The sequence below is a fragment of the Cricetulus griseus genome, unplaced genomic scaffold (genome assembly GCF_003668045.3).
Source record: "Cricetulus griseus strain 17A/GY unplaced genomic scaffold, alternate assembly CriGri-PICRH-1.0 unplaced_scaffold_30, whole genome shotgun sequence".
Taxonomy (NCBI): Eukaryota; Metazoa; Chordata; class Mammalia; order Rodentia; family Cricetidae; genus Cricetulus; species Cricetulus griseus.
Window position 1 is genome coordinate 26,089 of NW_023277031.1, and position 17,059 is coordinate 43,147.

Here is a 17,059-nt window from a genome sequence, read left to right on the forward strand (position 1 = left end):
GGGTTGAAACCCTCAGAGTTGTGAGTCCTGGGTTTCCCAGTTAGGGAACCAAAATGTGCCATGTCAAGGAACCCAGAGACTAACCCAAGGAGCTGACACTCTGATGCAAAAGCAAAAGGTTTCTTTTTATTTCAAGCTGGCCAGCTAGGATCTCACTGCATGGTGGTCAAATGAGATGCCAGCCAGCCAAAAAGAGAAGCTTTTAAAGGGGCAGAACATAAGGATTAAGGTCACAAATTGCAGAGTTTCCATGGTTACTTCAGGTCATGCAAGGTACAGAGTAAAGCAGTAGCTATATATTTTAAGTGAGATACATTTGAGCCAGATAAGACAGGGCATGGGCTTCCAGGGTTACAGGGTCACAGGGTCTGTCAGTTATCCCCTAGGCTGGGGATCTTTTTGACCAGCAATTAGCAAAGGAATGTCAACAGGAGTGGTAGACAGTTACTTCCCCTTCTCTGAGAGCAGGGGATCAGGCAACAGTCATGACACTCCTGATTTCTCTTTTAATTCTTTAATTACTACTCATATTTACATATCCTTCCCCCCATTCCCTTGACCTCCCATCCTTCCATGTTCCCCACCAACCCCCCCAACCGGCCCCCAACTCCTCCCCAGTGAGGCCCTCCACGGGGGACCTTCAATGTCCATCATATCATTTGGGGGAGGGCCTAGGCCCTCCTTGCTGTGTCTGTGTTGCAATAGTATCCCTCCATAGGGAATGGGCTCCCAAAGTCCATTTGTGCTCTAGGGATAAAGACTGGCTCCGCTGTTAGAGGTCCAATTGACTGTCTTGGCCTCATAGCTGGCACCCACATTCAGAGGGCTTGGTTTGGTCCAATGCTGTTTCCCCAGCTTTATGACTTAGGGTCTCCATGCTCTCACTAGGTCAGGTCCACTGTTCCTGCGGATTTCTCCAGACCCATCTTGGCTCCTTTGCTCATCCCTCTTCCCTCTCCACAACTGGATTCCAGGACTATGGTTCAGTGCTTAGCTATGGGTGCCTGTTGCTGCTTTAAACAGCTACTGGACGAAGGCTCTAGAGAAGTTAAATTTTCCTTTACCATTAGATGTTCCCTTTTCAGGGCCCACCTTGTTAAACTTTTATTAATTTCAATTTTTGGTTCCTCAGTGTGTGTGTGTGTGTGTGTGTGTGTGTGTGTGTGTGTGTGTGTGTGTATACACATATATCATATGGCGAAAGAGTGAGAAGAGAGAGAGATTTCTTCTATCAGTTCTGTTCCTCTAGAGAACCATGACTAATATGCAAGGAGGCACAATCTCATAGCAAAGTCCCTATCCCTTGGTTCATACAACCTTTGAGTCCACATCTTCACCTTCCTTGAGCCTAATATTGAGCAGTGTTTTGTATATGTATCTACAGTGCCTGCATCTACAACTCTGCGTTTTGATTAACTTTGGTTCATTAGTAGTGGTTACTGTGTGTTGCAAAGTGACCACAGGAAAAACTACACTTACCTGCAGTTATAAGAAAAATGTTGCCGGGTGGTGGTGGCGCACACCTTTAATGCCAGCACTCAGAAGGTAGAGGCAGAAGGATCTCTGCAAGTTTGAGACCAGCCTGGTCTACAAGAGCTAGTTCCAGGACAGCCTCCAAAGCCACAGAAAAACCCTGTCTTGAAAAACCAAAAAAGAAAAACGTTTAGATTTTTGTGAAGGATTATGCTGGTATAGTAAAGAGGCAGTTGTTGGTTATTCTCCAGGATTCATGACTTCACCAGAACTGAGTAGTTAGCCAGGTTTCTAGCACCACTCATTGTTTGTCTTTTGTTAAGAACTTAAGTCCAAATCCAAAGTCATTGGTCACCAAGTTATGCGTGCTACGACTGCACCAGTCAGTGTACCATGGTGACACTTGATGTGGTCCATAAGAATCTTAGATGGATGAGACTTTTCATTGGCTTCTTGCTTTGGAACTGAGCATGCTGCCTCTGGTGCATGAAAGCTATGTTTCAGCAAGGAGTTTTTGTTTGGGGGGGACAGGGACTCTGCATATCCCCAGTTTTCCTAGACTCACTATGTAGACCAGGATGGTCTTGAACTGGGTTTAAAGTTTGCATAACCTTGCAAACTATACATAACTTTTTGTTATCATGTCATGACAGTTACCAAAGGTAACTGCATGGCCTACTTGATAGACACGAGTAAACACGTGGACCTTATTTCTACTGATATTAAAGACCTACAATCCATTAAATTGGATAATGTAAACGAAACACATGAGTTTCCAGACACACAACATATTAAATTTAAACATCATGAAATAAATACGTAAACTCAGTAGCAATGAGACTGAAGCAGAAATAAAATACCCCCCCAACAACCTCATGACCTATCAAAACCTCAAAGAAGAACACCAAAACTAATAAAACACTTGAAACAAAAGGAAGTCATCCTGATTGAGTATTACATATTAAACCAGATAGTGAACCAACCAAAGAGAATTACAGACTGCCGTTCTTATTTAAAATTTTTTCTCTTATTAGTTCCCTGTCATTGATTTATCTCTCACACTGAATGTGTGTATAAAAGTGTGTGTGTGTGTGTGTGTGTGTGTGTGTGTGTGTGTGTGTGTGTGTTGCAAACACTGCCCACTCTCACCTTCTACCTTTCTACTATCCTGGTCCACAATTCCAACAAATCTCTCTGTTATGTTGATCTCCATTTATTTTGCTTGGGACTCACTGAGATTAACCAGAGTCATCTGTAAGACTGTGGGTTTGGAGCTCTGTGTTGGGTCCTGCTGGGCTGAGCAGAGGACTGCAGCTAAAGGCAGTGATTCTCCTCCTACAATCCATCCATAGACAACACCTGAGAGGTAAAGGGTCGGCCCTGTGAGCCTTTCCCTTTCCTAGACTGACTGTGGTCTAGCGTGAGGTCAATGCAGTACAGCTGCTGTTGGTTACTGATTACAACAGCTGTATGGAGTCTAGAGAATGCCAGGTCTTAGCCCTTCCTCCTCGTTCCCCAGTTACTCCCTTTCCTTGTCCTCCTCAGTGTTCCCATTTGTTTTAGGGCTGGGACCACATATCTTACTTATTTTCTGCATCTGGGACAGCCAAGAGTCTCTTCACTAACCAGCGCACTAAAATCTTTTTCTATATTTAATATAAAAGCACCTTTAGCATTAGACACAAAGGAACTTGGTTGCGTTAGTAAAATAATAATCAGCCCTGGGCTGTAAGCAATGGCTGACCACTGACTTCTGGAGACACCTATTTCTTTGCAAAATCCTGAAATGTCTCCCCCCTCCGAGGCACAACTGCAGTATTATTTGGTTTTGGCTTCTCAGGTTTGTGCTGCCGATGGGACACTGGCATCTGAATTTAGCCTGTTGTCATTTGCTCTAATTACGTAGCCCGGGAGGCTGGTTGTCAAGTCGAGGCTGGGCTGCCTGTCTTGTCCGTCTCAGAGCTCACTGTGGGGTAAAGAGCGTCCTCCTGGCTGCAGCTCTGGTCTGGGCTGCAGCAAGCGTGTGTGGAGCCTGCGCAGAGCGGGTCCAGGGCGGCCTGACAGCTGAGCTGTGTGCAAGGCAGCCAAAGATGCAGGGGGAGATGCAGGGGTTTTGGGGGGGGCGAGGAGGGGGGGTCAGTGGGGAGGGGACACCCGAGCGGAAATAGCGGATGGGAGGACGTGGCCAATTGGCTAGCATTAGGGGAAGAGTGGGTGGTGGGTGGGTTTAGAGAAGTGACGTGACGGAAATTGGACACAGTGGCAGCGGAGAAATTAGGGAGGAGCCTTGATCAGCGACACCGAGTGTCCTTTACCTGTCATTGTTCTGCACGGAGGGAGCGGCGCGCTGCAGAGCCGGGTGCGCAGGACACGGCGGGTCCGCGGGGACCTGAGACCTCGGGAGCCGCAGTGTCCGCGCTCGCGGGGCGGCCTGGGAGAGTCAGCAGTCAGCAGCGCAGTGGCGGGAACCGCAGCCCGGCGGCCCTGGAAGCTCCCAGGTCAGAGGAGCTGCGGGGCTGGGACCCGGGAGGGAGGGAGGAGCGGGGGCGAGCGGTTTCTCTGCTGCTCATCAGGAAGCCGGATCCGGGATTCTGCTGTGCATGTCTTTCTTTGGGGTATTTTAGATCGTATGGAACACGCCTGCTTTTGTTTGTTTTTTTCAGTCGATCTTCTGATTGCCAAAATATTCTTGTAAAAATAATCCAATAGAATGTTTGAATTTATCTGTTAAAATTTGCAAGCATGATTCTCCTGGCAATGGTGGAAATGACAAAGCTCTTGAAATTTACAATCATCCGTACTGATTTCCACGTTACACCCATCTGCCCGGAGACTTGGATTCCCAGAGAGATTATGGATTATTGTCATGAAAGGAACGCCTGAAATTTTTACTGAATCTTATATATATGGTTGTAAATATTAACTTTCAAAAGTGTGCTTTTATCCACCATTAATTGTCCATCTCGGACATATACATATACATATGCATGCACTCTGTACTATAAATACAGCATTCTGAAAAGAGTCTTTTCCAGGCCTGGTGGCACAGGCCTTTAATCCCAACACTCAAAAGGCTTGAGCAAGTGGATCATAGACAGTTGAAGGCTGGCAGGGTGTCCATTGTGACTTCAAGGACAATCAATACTACATAGAAAAATCCTGTAGGAGGGGAAAAGAGAAATTTAAATACATTGTAGTGTAGAATGATATTGGAAAGAATCTCTTGAGTCATTGCAACGATAATTGATCTATGTCAGAAAATGTCTACAATAGTGTTCTGTCTCCTTGGTCCAAGAAAAAAACCTCTGTCCATGGGCACATGACCAAAATGTTATTTTTGTTTCTGCTGTTAGAGGTGTTTGAAACATGAGCTCACAGTGTTGCTCTGTCTGGAGCAGACCTCGCCATGTAGACCAGGCTAAACTGGAAAACACGCCTACCTGTTTCTCCCAAGTGGGAGGATTTTGTGGTCTGTTGACAGCCAGTGATGTGATTGTGGACTTCTCCCAGGAGTGGGGGCAATGGCTGGCGTCTCCCTTGAGGGTTTTGAACTGGGACTGGATGCTGCAGAGTGGCATCAGTGTGGTTTCTGTGACTGAGAATTGTTTGCTTGCAGTCTTCCTCGCTGCTCCTCAGTATTTCATGACAAACTCATCTGCAAGTGTGTGAGCTTTGTGTGAGTGAGTCCCACATCCCACAGAATAAAGTGGAATCCTCAAAGGGAAAAGGAGAATTCTCATAAATGTTCTCTCTTCTTCTTGTGTGTCCCTTTGGGTGGTGTGAGCATCCATCATCATTGGTCCGTGGTCAATTCAGAACCTCTAGTGTGTGACATCCTTCCCAGTCATTCGCTTCCATTTCTGCCCCTCGGGTTTGACTGAGCTGTGCTTGGAAATGGGATTCAAGAAATGCTAACTAAAAATGCTTTCTAAATATTACCAGTATTCAGACACTGCATGACAATTGAGGAATCATTTGTATAATCCTGTGTTTAGTTTTTTGTTCGTCTGCTGAGCACAGTACTGTGTGAGAAATCCAGGGCTTTTTGAACAATCTCTTTCTCACGTGCAGGGCTCACTGATCGCCCAGTCCTGCTCACCTGAGCAGCAGAACAAGGGGACCTGGAAGGAGAGAGGAGACAGTAGCTAAGGAAGCAGGTATGGGGGAGGGATCGAGTGAGTGTTTGGAAGTGTGACAGGAAATCAGTTTGACCACATTCTGTTTCACTAGAAACAACAGTCTAGACTCCCACTGAGGGAAATCTCGGGATTATCCCAATGTAGGCATGAGAAGAATTTCTTCAGAACAATTGAAACTGGAGTCAAATGAAATTATTTGACTGTGCATGTGATCGATACTGTCCTTACCCATTCACACCACTGACCATGTTTCCATACCATTATTGAATCATTTTCATTTATTTGACTTTAATATAAGAATGAGTAAATATGAATACCTTTAGGCTTATTTATTGTTTTCAATATTTTGGAATTTGGTATCCTAGCACATTCTCTACCTTTAGTCGTTTTGTCTCTGTTCCTGAAAATAATGGTGTCAGGGTTTTGCTCAGAATCGGGAAGTATATTTACAGCCTGCTGCCCTCCATCTATAGTGTCTGCTATGTCTGTTGGAAATTAGGAGAAATATTGAATAAGGATTATGCTGACTTAGAAAGTAGTGGTTATAGGTTCTCCTCCAGGATCTATGCGTTTCCTAGCCCTGGAGTAACTGGTTAGCTTTCCAGTACCAGGCATGTTCTCCCTCTCGTTGAGAGGGTCTTAATCCAATTAGAAGCTGTTGGTCACCACCAAGGTTTGTGTGCCATTCTTGCTCCCTGAGGGTCATCACACAGTGTAGATCATTGTGTGATTTATAGGTGTCATAGCTGGGTAGCACTGTTGGCTGGCTCCCTTCTTTGGAAGGTTGTGTGTTGCCTTCTTGTACCATTAAAACTAGGCAACAGGCAGGAAGCTTTGAGGTCAGTTCCAGCTCGAGCCATCTAGGATTTGTACCTGAAGTGTATGGCTTTTTCAACATTAGGGACTCAACTTCTGCCTGTGGGAGGCGACCATGGGCAACAGCAAAACCGTGTAATGTTTGGAAGTCTCTTGGACAATTGTGACCAACAAGTTCAAAACAGCCTACTTAACACCTGATGTTGTTTTTTTTTTCTTTTTTTTTTTTTTAGAAATTCTATTATTCTTGTGAGAAGTATCATCAGCCCAGGTGAGAAGTATTCATTTACACTCTAAATGTGTATGCTTACAGAGAGGTATAATATGTATTATAGACGTGGTTTTTTTTTTTTTTTTTTGGTGGTTGGATAATGGCCAAGGAAGAGATGGATTCCGTATGAATTTCCCAGACAAGGTTACTGTTATTATTGTACCCTCCTTGTTCTGTGTTTGTATTTGTCCATTCTCCATAATTGAATCCTCAACCCTGTTTTTTCTGTTTCCCCTTCTGATCGTTTGTTTGCTCTTACTCCTTTCTCTGTCCCTCCCTCGAATCCTGTGGTCTCCTTCCCCTTGTCTGATTCCTGCACGCACTGAACGTTCTGTACTGACAGCTGAAGATTTGGAGGTGGGAACTTCCTCTTAGAAAAACATACATTGTCTGTCTTTCTGGGTCTGGATTACCTCACTCAGTGTGATCTTTTCCAAGCCCATCTATTTACCTGCAAAGCTCATGATTTCAATCTCTTTTTAGCTGAATAATATTCCATAGTGTATATGCACAATTTCACTCTCCACTTGTCAGTGGAAGGACATTGAGGTTGTTGCCATTTCGTAGCTCTTGTGGGCAAGCAGCAATGAATGTAACAGGAATTCTAATTCTTTGTTTGTTTGTTTGTTTGTTTGTTTTTGTTTTTGTTTTTCAAAGAGACAGGGTTTCTCTGTGGCTTTGGAGGCTGTCCTGGAATCTAGCTCTTGTAGACCGGGCTGGTCTCGAACTCACAGAGATCCACCTGCCTCTGCTGGGATTAAAGGCGTGCGCCACCAACGCCCGGCAGGAATTCTAATTCTTAATAATAAAAACTTGGCGACAGGGAGCTGGCTCACAACCATCTGTAATGAAATCTGGTGCCCTCTTCTGGTGTACAGATATACGTGGAAGCAGAATGTTGTATATGTAATAAATAAATCTTTAAAAAAAAAAAACAAACTTGGCAACAGATATTAGGGGATGAAAGCTGAGAGATCAGAGAAGCAGAGTGGCCAGCCATTAGAAAGTTCTTACCTCTACAATACTTAGAGCAAAGGGGCCAACATGTCCTCAAACTGCTGCCCTAGACCAAACCACTCCCTAGAGTGCTTCAGACTGACTGCTTGAGCTCCAGTCTTCTCCTTGCTTGTAATCCTCTCTCCACCCAGCCATATCACTCCTTTCTCCCTAGTACATGGATTAAAGGCTGGGATCACTTTTTTTGTGAGCTCTGTTTCTCTTTTAAGCTGGATCAATTTCATGTAGCCGGTGGTGGCCTTGAAATAAGAGTTCTGTCTGCCTCTGTCTCCCAAGTGCTGGAGCTGAAGATGTATGCCACCATTGCCTGGCCTCTATGGCTAGCTAGTGTGGCTAGGTCTGTGCTCTGATCCTCAAGCAAGCTTTATTTGTTGGATCATAACATATCATGGCTAGGTGGTGTAGCACACACCTTTAATCCCAGCAGTCAGGGGAGCCAGAGGCAGATGGGTCTTTATGAGTTCAAGGCCAGCCTGGTCTGAAGAGCTAGTTCCAGGACAGTTAGGGCTACACAGAAAAACACTGTCTCAAAGAAAAGAAAAAAATCACCAGAATGAACATGGGTGAGCAAGTGTCTGTGGGGTAAGATGTCAAGTCCTTTGAGCCTATGCCAAGGAATGGTACAGCTGGTTCATGTACTGAACTCATTTAACATCAGGTTTTGTTTATTTAATCGAGGTTTCTCTGTTTTGATTTTCAGTGTGTTTTGTGGGTTTTTTTTTTTTTTCTGTTCTTGTGATTTTCAGTTTTGTGGGGTTTTTTCCCCCACAGCATTTTTATTTCCTATGATTTTGTTTTTATGTTGTCAATGGTTGGATTATTGCTAGTATTCTTTCTTTTTGAAAAATAGTGCTTTGCTGTCTTGCTCGTGGATTATTTCTTCCCAGTTCTCCTGTATTTATCTGTTCTTCACATTTCTTCACATGAAATCAGTTATTTCCCAGGTTTTCGTGGATGATTCCCCTGACTCTCCTGCGTGTGTTTTGCCTCTAATTTATTATCTGCAGTGCTGCTTTAGTGAAATCAGCTGTGTTGTTTGGTGACTATCTTGGTCTCCATGAATTTTAAGAGAGTAGTCTTCTTTGTGCAACAAGATGCTTGATGGTGATTTTTCTCTTCAAGCTTCAGATGCCTTTCCATGCTCTCCTGTCTTTGGGATCATTGACCAGACACCTGGTAGATTTCTGTTGCTTGGGTCTTTTCATGTGGTTTGACATTGTTCTCTAACAGGTTTCATATTACTCGTACATTCTGACCCTTTACTTTATAGAGAAGTGAGCCATGGCTTCATTGTTGGTGAAAGAGGAAATCAAAGAAGAGAAACAGGAAGAAATGGACGTTACTCCGGTAAATCTATCACAGGTCAGTAGTCCTTCCCACTCTCTATCAAATATATTATACTTTGATAGATTAAAAGCCTTTAATTCTCTGCTTCTGATACTTTTTAGAAATTTTTATTATGAAGAATTCTGCAAACAGACAAGCAGTAAAATCCCTCACTGCAATTAAGCAGACCCAAAGACCGTACAACTCAATGTTCTTTTATACAGTTAGAGTCATCATAGGGAACAGAAGCTCTGGAGCCTCACATGGGATTTTATGTTTCACAATCAAATATCCTCTGATTTACTTATCCATCACCCAACCCCAAAAGCCTTTGACAGAATTAGAACTAGAAAAGCTCTTAGCTTAAGTAACCTTTCCATAACTGGTGTTCATTACCTGGACTCAGTCCCTGATAAGTTAACCTTCCTGTTCTCTTTTCTCCAAGTCATACTGTGTCCATGTTAGAATTATATATATTGTAATACATTATATATACATATACAAACATATATATATATATGTGTGTGTGTGTGTGTGTGTGTGTGTGTGTGTAGATTCTGCATATGAGTGAAAATATAGTGTCTTCTTTATAAAAGTGTATGACCGCACTTTATATTATCCATTTTAGATCCATCCATTTTCCCACAAATTTTTATTTTCCTCTTTAACTGAATTTTACCCCATCTTATACAGTTTTCATTTTACATTCATCTGTTGAATAGATAATTATTTTGACTCCAGTGCTTTTCCTTTGGTGCTTAAAACAGCAGTACACATGGTATATAAATACATCTATGGGGGGGGGTTCTCTGTGTCTATGGCCAGGAATGAAAGAGCTGGGTTATATGTTAGTTCTGCCTTTATTTTTTTTTCAGTAATCTCCAAACTGATTCCCACAATATCTGTATTAATTTGCACCCTCCCCTCCATCAACAGTGAAGAGGGCTTCCTTTCTCTCCCTATGCCATCAACCACTTATTGTCAGGTTAATTGGTCATAGTCATTCTGTCTGGGACGAGGCAGTATTTCTAAGTTGTAACACAAATTAATAGAAGACCCAGAGACCGATGTTGATGCTCAAACTTCAAGCTGAAGATCAGAAAAGCAAAGCAGCTAGCCACCAGCTTTTTACCTCTACCTCAGGCTGAATGGACTGATCCTGTCTCCAGGAGCTCTCACCAAGCCTCAGACTACAACCTTTCCTCAGCTTTCTTGAAGAATGAATACCTCCTACCGATTACTTAGTCCTGTTTTTTATACCTCTCTAGTGCTAGGATTAAAGGTATGAGCTATAATGCTCTTTTAGGCTGATTCAGTCTCGTGTAGATCTGGGTGGCCTTGGACTCACAGAGATCTGTCTATCTCTTAATTCTGAGTCCTAGGATTAAAGTTATGTATCATCACTGCCTGATCTCTATAGCTTGTGGCTGACTTTGCTTTTCTGAATCCCCAGTCAAGCTTTAATAAATCATAAATAATATATCACTATACCAAGTAGTTTTACTTTGTGTTTCCATGGTGGCTTTTTTTTTTGGGGGGGGGGGGTCCTGAGAACTTTTTAATGATTATTGGCCATTTGAATTTCTGTCTTTGGAAGTCTTTTTTAGCTCATTTGCGGTTTTATTTTCTAAGGATTTAATTCATTTTGACAAATTATTGTTTATGATCTAATAAAGCCACTAGACCTCAAAATGCAAAGCCAGCCATACTAGTTAGCTATAGAAGCTGGGCAGAGGTGGCAAATGTTTTTTTAACCCCAGGACTCAGGAGAAAGAGGCAGATGGATCTCTGTGAGTTCAAGGCCACCCAGAGTGAATCAGTCTAAAAAAGACCAACAGCTCACACAAAAGTAGTCTCAGCACTTGGGATCCCACCCCTTTAATCCCAGACCCAGAGAGTATTTAAGAAGCTCAGGGCAGTCTAGGATCCTGAGTCTTGGAGGCAGTCTGCATTGCACTCTGAGGATTCGTGGAGACAGGGTAACCCACTTTGGTCTGAAGTAGAGGTTAGAGCTAGTGGCTGGCTGCTTTGCTTCTCTCATCTTCAGCTTGAGCCCCAATATCCATCTCTGGGTTTTTAGTTTTCATGTTTCAGTAAATTCTTACTATGACCCTTACTCAGAGTCTCAGTGGTACAGATTCTCTTAGCTATTCCTTAAACATTTTTTGATGTGTTATTTGGAGTTCCCTCAATCTTTATACTCTTTGGGAATGAAGTGAAATACTCTTCCAAACTTCTGAAATTGTTGATTTGTCTCTGTATGACTTGTGCACATTCTTGGGAAAATTTTGAATTATATCAAATATGGCTGATGCCAATTTTTCTATCTGTTCATAGTGGCCCAGATATTCTCATAAAAGTAATCCCATAGGTTACTTATCTTATATGACAATGTTAAAATCTACCATATGCATTACTGTTATAACCTTTGCTACTGCAAAAAAAAAAAAAAAAAAAAAAAAAACAAAATTCTTGTCTATAAAATCAGTCCTACATTCTGTCTTCCATACCTACCTCTTTGCTATGTAATGGTGTGGCATTGTGTCTAGAGTTTAAACAGCAGAACTAAGCCTGTTACAATACAGTCATGTAAGGCCCAAGTGCGCACGGGATTGATTTGTGTCAGTATTTTAAGATGATCTACAGGTACAGCATTTAAAGCCTATTTCTTCATCACGAATTTTCCTTCTGAGATATGTACACTGTGATTCTGTGGGAAATAAACACAGCATCCATAACAGATAGATAACTTGTCCAGACCTTAAATGTATTTCTTGTTTTATGTATACTACTTGTAAGACTATTGTTTCATCCTGTTTTCACAGAAGAAAATGTAAAATGTGTTCATGATAGTATGTGACTGCACTGGAAATCACATTTTTGAGTAATTATCTTCACTTATATATATTCCATCTCCTTATACCCAGGAAAGCACTTCCAGGTAGCACTTGGTCAAACCATACTTTTTTATTTCAGGGTGTGTTGACATTCAAGGATGTGTCTGTGGACTTCACACCGGAGGAGTGGGAAACCCTGGACTCTTCTCAGAGGGCTTTGTACATTGAGGTGATGTTGGAGAATTACAACAACCTGGTCTTTGTTGGTGAGAACATTTTGCTTGTAGAATTCATAACCTATCTTTTGTTTGTTCTGACAGCATAGGATGTAAAATCTGTTAAGCTGTGCTGGGAAAAAAAAAAAAAAAAAACAAGAGTCAAGGCAAAGTTTAATAGTAGGAAAGAACATTTTCATGCTATTTAGTTTTCTCTTTCCATTTTCCATTTCAGAGTTGACATCTACCCTTCATTTTGGTTCCAAGATTTTAAGGAGAGCATTTAAATTACAGCCTCAATGCTCTCTCAGGGTCCAGGCTAGGGGCTATGCAGCAGGTGGGTAGGGAAATTCCAAAAAGCGTCTAAGGGTGAGAGGGAAACAAAGGGGCTCACACACTCATTCCTCTCATGGCTCTTTATTGTTCAAAATTGGAGGTGTCCCACAAAGGTTGTCTTTCGAAAGCTCTCTTTAAGATTTCACTCTAAAAGCTCTCTCCCCAAAAGTTCTTTCTCTAAAAGCTGTTAAGTTCTTAAAAATTCTCTAAAATTCTTTCTAAAAAGTCTCCAAAAGTTCCTTCTTCTAAACGTTCTCCTGAGGTCTCTTTAATCCCATAAGGTTTCTACTTTTTATACTCACAGGCACATTTAACAACCGTCTGACAATAGGGCGTGCATATCTCTCAGCCAGGAAGGCTGGGAAGATCTTAAGAAAAGCAAGTGCCTCCAGTATTTCCCCTAGACATGACTTGCAAAATGTCCTGGCAAACTTAAGTCTCACGGGGGACGTGACTTGCAACTCCCGCAGTTAACTGATAAAAGGGGGCTTTTCAGTGCTATATCAAAGGGAAAACTAAGGCTATGTAGGGTGAGATCAGAGGATCCAGCTCTTACTGCTGACATCCCTTTGAGAAGGTATTTTCTTTCTCTGTGGCCTATTTGAGATACAAAGCACCCAGGATATATTCTACAAAATTCATAGTAACAAATATTCAGCAATTGGTACCTGGAATATTAATTGCTACTTCCGTAATAAATGATAAAGGCTTTCAACATCTCAAGCTTTTTTAGCTTATTAAAAAAAAGGGGGGTTGTGGATAATTCAGTGGGTAGAGCATAAGAATCTTAATCTCAGGGTCATGGGTTCAGGCTTCACATTGGGTGCCATTTTGTAGTAGGAAGTTTCTGTTCCTCCTGGTCTCGCCACCCCCTCAGGTGCAAATAAACACACAGAGACCTATTATGTATAAACTGTTTGGCCTATGGGTCAGACTTCTTATTGGCTATCTCTCTCTTAATAGATTCTCTTCTTGGGCAGTGTATACTGTGGATGAATATAAGTCTGACGATGACTTTAGAATAATTGACTAATACACTGCTGGGGTTATTTGGGATGCATCCCACTATGGAAGGACGAGTGCTGTATCTTCACAAGGGTTCTACAGAGATAACAGTGACAATTCAAAAGACAGGTTTCCCCAAGGCTTTGCAAGTGCGGGTTCCTCCAACGGAATGCATGAGGATCTTGTTGGGTCAGTCTAGTGATTCTGTCAATTGAGATCTTATGCAGTGTATAAATTTCTCTCTGTGCACTGCGTGTGGCAGACCCTATGCATTTGATTACTGGAATAAAAAAATAAAAGTAAAAAGATTAGTATTCCCATAATTCCCATATTGATAAGAAGGTTTCAGAAGGAGTTGTTATTAACAACATTTTTAACTTAATTAACAAGCTCATTAGCTACGTCCTCTGTTGAGGAAAGATGGAGCCTGGAATGGCTAATGGTCTTGATCTGAGAATGTAAAGTGCCCAAGTCTGTGCCTGGCTGGGAACTATTCTAAACACTTCTCAAGTGAGCCTGTACCTGATATCATGACATTTCTGAATCATTATAAGGTAAAGGAATGACATAGACCCATCTAAAATCAGCATGGCATGATGTTGTTACATATGTCTGACAGTTGTGATTTTGAGTTATCAGAAGAGGAATGTTAGTTTGGAGTGTTAGTTTAATCTATTAATTTTTGATTAATTGTATTAAATTGATTAATCTGTATATTGCTGAAGCATTGATAGATAAAGAGTTTACCTCAGTTAAATTTGGAATCAAGGTAATCATAAACCATTTTAGCTATGAGAGGGAATTAACAACTGTCTCAAAAAATACATATCGAAATTTCCACAGAACGGTTGTCAGAGATACATGAAGATAATGTCTGATAGCATATGCATTACAGGATCCGGTTGGAATCTATACAATTAGCAACAGAACATTTTTTCAAGTCAGTTCAGCCCCTGGACTGTAGAGTACAATATAGCAAATAAAACGGGGGTTGGGGGTAAGTGGCAGAAGTCGCTCTTGGTTGCTCCCTGTTGATATGGGGTGGAGTTGAGAGTCTTGAAGGCTGGAACACAGTGGAAACCCAGGAAGAGCAGGCTGTTGTGGGCTTTGTAGGGCCCGCAGGCAACGTTGTCTTTGGAGCAGTCAGTGTCCCAAGAATGTAATAGGGCCCCTCTGGAGTGAGAGCTGGAGGTAGGGCCACCGGGCTGCAGCAAGGCTGTGGTCAGAGGAAGAGCAATCTGTAACACTTTAAATGATTACGAATGATGGAACAAATATATGTTAATGACAGAACATGAAGCTAAGAAATTTTCTGTGAGGTACACATTTGAAATTTTTAAGTGCACAGTTTTTGCAGAACAGAGCAATTCAGGCCAGGGAGAGGGGGAAAGTTCCTCCTCCCCCAAAAATAGGCAGGTGGGAAAACAACTTTAGACAAGTAATATTAGTCTGTGCTTATTTTGACCAGTAATTATGTTGCTGGATCCAAGTTGATCTCTTGAAGCTTATTACCTTTCTTAAGGCGCAAAAATGTTAGATATATCAGGTTATTATTACTTGTATGTTATGAAAGCGGCATGTGTTTTTTGAGTCATAATAGAAGTTTGAAAACCAAAAATAATTTTGGTTAAAAGTAGTAATATTCCCTTTCCTGTTTAGAAGGCCGTATGTATATAAATTAAAGCAATGCCTCCATTAAAATTGGAAGAATTTTCAGGGGGCTGGAGAGATGGCTCAGCAGTTAAGAGCACTCACTATTCTTCCAGAGGTCCTGAGTTCAATTCCCAGAAACCACATGGTGGCTCACAGCCATCTTGAATGAGATCTGCTGGCATGCAGGCAGAAGACTGTATACATAATAAATATGTTTTAAAAAATTGGAAGAATTTTCAAGTTTTACATTTTAAAAAAATGCTCAAAAGGAATATAAAATACTATGCTTATGGCAGAATAGTATATCTTTATAAGGTGCAATGATTATAAATATTAAATTTAGATTTGGCCGTTGTCTTTGGACAGGACTAACTTTGAGAATTAAAGAACCCTGTCCTTTTAACAGATAAAGGAAGGCAACTGACTCCAAAGTATATATAATTAAAATAGAACCCTGGCAGGAACTAGAACAAGGCATAGTTCTGCTTATCTTGAGAAGTTTAGACATCTTAAATGGCAAGGAGCTTAAGTAAGTAATTATTTATATCAATAACAATATGTTTACAAATATAGTTTTAATATGTATATATAAGAATATATGCAAAGATTAATTGAATATATTTGAATAATATTTATAAGATCAGTCAGTAACCTGTATTTTTAAATTATTAATAGCTTATACATTAAATAAAATTGCAATTAATAAGTTGTACAGTTTGTAGTATTTTTAAGTTTATTTTTATCTAAATTATTATATATTTATATGTCATACATGTTGGATGTTATATAAATATATATATATATATTTATGCATTATAGAATTAAATTATAATAATCAAAGAAATTATCCAAAAGTTATTCAGATAATTAATCGTTAGGCTGTATTTCTTCATTATCTTTAATAGTTTGTGATTTAAGTAAACCTATTGCTAACACTTTATAAGTTAGTTATCTTATAAACTTGGAACTTATGTTTTATCAGTTAAATTTAGCCTAAAAAATAATGATGAGGTTTTCTTAATATGGAAACAAAAGCTCTTAAACAGAAATACAATATATATAAGGAGACTGTTAACCAGAACTATGAAATATAAGGAGATTGATAATTATGTATATAATGTAGCATAAAACAGTCATGCAATTAAAAGACCAAAACAGCTGCTTTATGGGTAAAAGAGAGGTGTGTTTTTAATTCTTATGGGGATACTAGGATAACAGAGAGGACATGTAAACTCAGATATTTAATAGGAAGGCAAATAGACAGCTGAAGAAATAGCTCCTTAGTGTTAGGATAAGAGAGTTTCTTTTTAGAGTTAAGCGGAATCTGTAGAGTTCAGACTTTAGACAAAAAGCAAGCAGCAGCAGTGTGACTTTCTAGGTGCTGACCACCCAAAACAGAAGGGCTGAGGGCGGTGATGCAGACAAGGACAGTGGCTCAGGAGAGTGCAGATAATTAGACACAGAGAACAGAGATGTAAAGAGGGTGGGTTTTAAGGAACAGTGTCTAGCAGTCTCAAAGTGAACCTAGAAACCCTGTAGAATTTCTGCAATTCTGGAGAGAGGGTCCTGTCTCCGTGATTTCGACCATGTATTTTTGTAAAGCAACCAGGAGCCTAACCAGGAGATGGGTAGCCTCATCCATTTAGAGAGGAAGGCAGATTTAGAGTATAACCCATGAGAAGAAAAGTTGAAAGAATCATTTGAGGGTTTTTTTTTTTTTGTATTTATTTAGTATACAGTGTTCTGCCTGCATCTATATTCCTGCAGATCAATAGATGGCACCAGATCTCATTATAGATGGTTGTGAGCCACCATGTGGTTGTTGGGAATGGAACTCGGGACCTCTGGAAGAGCCATCTCTCCAGCCCCTCATTTGAGGCTTTAAAGTGGCTGGAAAAGTCTGTGTAAGCCGCTCAGCCTTTTGCTAACAGCTTGTTATTTAACTCTGTTACTCAAATGAGGAGCAGCAGG

At 41.0% G+C, this 17,059-nt stretch overlaps 1 protein-coding gene across 2 annotated transcripts in view; it reads left to right on the forward strand.

The window, feature by feature from the left end:
- Window positions 1–3,742: 3,742 nt before the first annotated feature.
- The window catches only part of LOC100765869 (zinc finger protein 850), a 28,796-nt gene continuing 15,479 nt past the window's right edge, over window positions 3,743–17,059 (forward strand). Inside the window, exons 1-5 of one of the 2 annotated variants that reach the window (XM_027434016.2) lie at window positions 3,743–3,971; window positions 5,545–5,630; window positions 6,662–6,699; window positions 8,987–9,078; window positions 12,019–12,145. In XM_027434016.2, coding sequence (XP_027289817.1) covers window positions 8,998–9,078; window positions 12,019–12,145 — 208 coding nt within the window. In that variant the 5' untranslated portion in view covers window positions 3,743–3,971; window positions 5,545–5,630; window positions 6,662–6,699; window positions 8,987–8,997. The remainder of the gene's footprint in view (window positions 3,972–5,544; window positions 5,631–6,661; window positions 6,700–8,986; window positions 9,079–12,018; window positions 12,146–17,059) is intronic. The other variant, XM_027434017.2, reaches the window with a different exon arrangement.